The sequence below is a fragment of the Lactuca serriola genome, chromosome 3 (genome assembly GCF_051521515.1).
Source record: "Lactuca serriola cultivar US96UC23 chromosome 3, Lser_US96UC23_V15, whole genome shotgun sequence".
In the NCBI taxonomy this organism is placed as follows: domain Eukaryota; kingdom Viridiplantae; phylum Streptophyta; class Magnoliopsida; order Asterales; family Asteraceae; genus Lactuca; species Lactuca serriola.
In genome coordinates, this window is record NC_136410.1 from 148,371,919 (window position 1) to 148,375,043 (window position 3,125).

At 30.5% G+C, this 3,125-nt stretch overlaps 1 protein-coding gene across 1 annotated transcript; it reads left to right on the top strand.

Moving 5' to 3' along the window:
* Positions 1 to 744: 744 nt before the first annotated feature.
* On the top strand, positions 745 to 2,682 carry LOC145093255 (B3 domain-containing protein REM17-like). Its single transcript, XM_079031338.1, has 5 exons — positions 745 to 803; positions 971 to 1,048; positions 1,159 to 1,444; positions 1,511 to 1,638; positions 2,151 to 2,682. Exons 2-5 carry the CDS (start codon positions 980 to 982, stop codon positions 2,418 to 2,420), a joined length of 753 nt encoding a protein of 250 aa, XP_078887464.1. The 5' UTR covers positions 745 to 803; positions 971 to 979; the 3' UTR covers positions 2,421 to 2,682.
* The last annotated feature ends 443 nt before the right edge of the window (positions 2,683 to 3,125 follow it).

The window sequence follows — 3,125 nt, forward strand, 5'->3', positions numbered from 1 at the left end:
TAATTTTTTTGGTGTTACAAAGCTAGCACACTACATTCTTTAAGAATTCTTGAGTTGTATAAAACATTTATGGTTCTACAAACCTAAAACACTTCGATTCTTCAAGAATTCTTCTGTTGTATAAAAAATTTAAAAAATTAAATTATTTCTTAACCATAAATTATATAAAAATATTTGATTTGATGTTAAGTTAAACCGATTTTTAACCCTAAATTCTATAACATTATTTGATTCGTTGTTAAACTAAAATGATTCTTAATCCTTACTCCTTAGACCCAAGTTAACTTATAAGATAGAACACTATATTTTTCAAGAATTTCTGATTATTATTTCCTTAAAAAATGACCGATTATTTTTTCATGAAACATACGATTCTCATCTTCATATTATATTCTAATCTGTATTAGATTTTATTCCGTTTGATTTTTATTAATTAATTTGATTTAGTTGCCTAAAATTTAGCTAATTTTAATTTCTTTCTCTTAATAAAATAACATAATTGCCCTTATAGTTAATTAAGTCTAATACTAGGGTAAATGCTATTTCATGGTTAATACCATGCACCTTAAGATGATAATCCCTCATTCTTTTAATCTAATGATCAGAATTTAGTCACACACTCACACAATATTTGTGATATATATATATATATATATATATATATATATATATATATATATATATATATATATATATATATATATATATATATATATATATATATATATCAAAACTATACCATAAAAAGACTTCACCAACCTGCCTAATTCCTCCGTAGCCACATCTGCTTCATCACACATCAGGTGAATATTTACTCAGTCAAGAACATCAAACCCAACCGTAACATTAAGCCTAAAACTCTAAAGTAATTTTAAGTAAATAATTATGTTGAGTTTAATAAGAAGTTTTTGAAGATAACGTCTGCTGAATGTTTCTTTATTGTTTGACATTAATGCGTATTACAATACAGTGATAGAAAATGAACTTCAACAAGGGAGATGAAGCTTCGTTCTTCAAGATATTACTTAGTGACTCTGTAGACTACCTTGTGAGTCCTCTCTCTCTCTCTCTCTCTCTCTCTCTCTCTCTCTCGTACATACACCATTTTTGTTGTTTGTTATTACATACAAACCTTCAGTTTTTCATCATATTTTGCAGGGATTGGCGCCAGCTTTTGCGAAAAAGTATTTGGAAATAGGTAAGAGGAAGAAAAAAACAATCATTAATCTCAAAACTGAATCTGCTGTCAAATGGAGCGTCAAATACGTAAAGATTGAAGACAGATATTACTTCATGGATGGATGGCTCAAGTTTATGAAGGACAATCGTCTTCAAATGGGAGACTTTCTTGTCTTTTGGTTATGTTCTCCTTCTCCAAATCTAATGTTTCAGGTCTTCTTCTTTGCACCCAATGGCTGCCTCAAACACCCAATTAGCACTTCAGGTAATTTCATTGAACAATGCAAACCGCCGGCCATTGGTAGACCAAGTAACGGCTGAGGTGATGCAGGTGTAGGTGATGATGATTGGATGAAACCCTTCGTCAAAGAAGAGGACAGTGATGATGATGATGAGGAATTATTGGGAAACGTGCAGAAGTTTGTGAGGGTTCTCAGGATATCCTACCTTCATCGAATGGTAATTACTTTACTCTTTTTTTTTTTTTTTTTTTTTTTAAATTGCAAGAATGGAGTATTTTACTATGCATGTAATGTAATATATTATTTTGAAGTTACAAATTATGATATCACATGTTTACTATTCTATGTTAAACTTTAATACTTAAATCTTAAAAACATATCATTTATTATACATATTTTATACAATACTTACATAAGATATTAAAAAAGAAAAATGTTTAATGATTAAAAAGAAATGTTTGAGATAAGTTAGTAAATTGGTAAGTGTGTTGAGTTTCTCTTGCCTTTAGCCTTATTTAATTGTCTATAGGACATGTAAAAAATTAAAGATGGAAACTTAACATATATTACTTTATTTAACCTAAAATGATAATATGGTGAATTTGTTGTGTAAAACGGCTATATATAATAGTAGTAATATATTGTATGTGGATTGCTAAAGTGGGTGAAGTGTATATTAAACTTTTTGCAATTGGGATTTGATAATTTAAAGGAATGGATTTATGGCAGCCATTGTCGAATGCTATTTTGAATACAACTGGAATCGATGCGTACGCCTATGTGTGGTTGAGAAATGACGACGGAAAGTTATGGAAAGTGGAGGTAGCCAAGCACGGCCAAAAGGGCCAGCCACGTCTAGCGAGAGGATGGTCGGATTTCAGGAAAGGTAATAAAATGAAGATCCAAGACATTTGTGAGATCAGTCATGTGAAGCACAACTTGCTGCATGTTCATGTGATAAAGAAGCAGAAAAGGGAACGACCCTCAACAGGAAAATGATTGGATTGAATAGCTGGTTTCCTGATTATATTTAAGAATAGATGTTAGAATTATATCTTTAATTAAGGATGGCAAATGAACGACTGAACCAGTATATTTTGAACACCGTTTTCATTCATGAATCTTTTGGGTTATCTTGCTGATTGAAATTGATGTTGTAGGTTTACTTGGGCAGATGATAAGATATATAATAAAAAATAGGTTGTGTTTAATTAATTATCTAAAGCTTTTGTTATGACGGTAAATGTTAGAAGAGTTTTTATTAATTTAAGGGAATTAACGTTATAGCAAAATATTAGTATATCTTTAGTTATTGTTGACCAATTATATATTTTTTTTCTCAATATATCATTAAAGCTTGAATATACTTGTTAAATTAACCAATTTGTAAAATGAAATATACATATAACTTGGCCATGTAGGCTTAGACGTTAAACAGAATTACATTCCTTCTGCTCTTCTTCCCTGTTTATTATTTTACTCAACGCTGTTACAACGTACTAGATCACATCTTGTTATTTTGCACAATGCTTTTCAAACTTATCTCAGCCTCCCATTTATTATTTTACTTAATCTTTTTTTTGAAACGGCAAATGAATTAACGGAGCCTATGCATACTTTTAAACGTGCACCCCGGGTTCGAGCTCTGCAAAACGGACAAACACACCCCCTGACAGGATTTCTAGGGAAAATTCCTCCACAAGG

Coding starts and splice junctions, on each gene's coding strand:
- LOC145093255 (XM_079031338.1), top strand. CDS start 980: ATGAACTTCAACAAGGGAGATGAAGCTTCGTTCTTCAAGATATTACTT. Junction 1,445..1,510: donor ACACCCAATTAGCACTTCAG/GTAATTTCATTG, acceptor GAGGTGATGCAG/GTGTAGGTGATGATGATTGG. Junction 1,639..2,150: donor TATCCTACCTTCATCGAATG/GTAATTACTTTA, acceptor GATTTATGGCAG/CCATTGTCGAATGCTATTTT.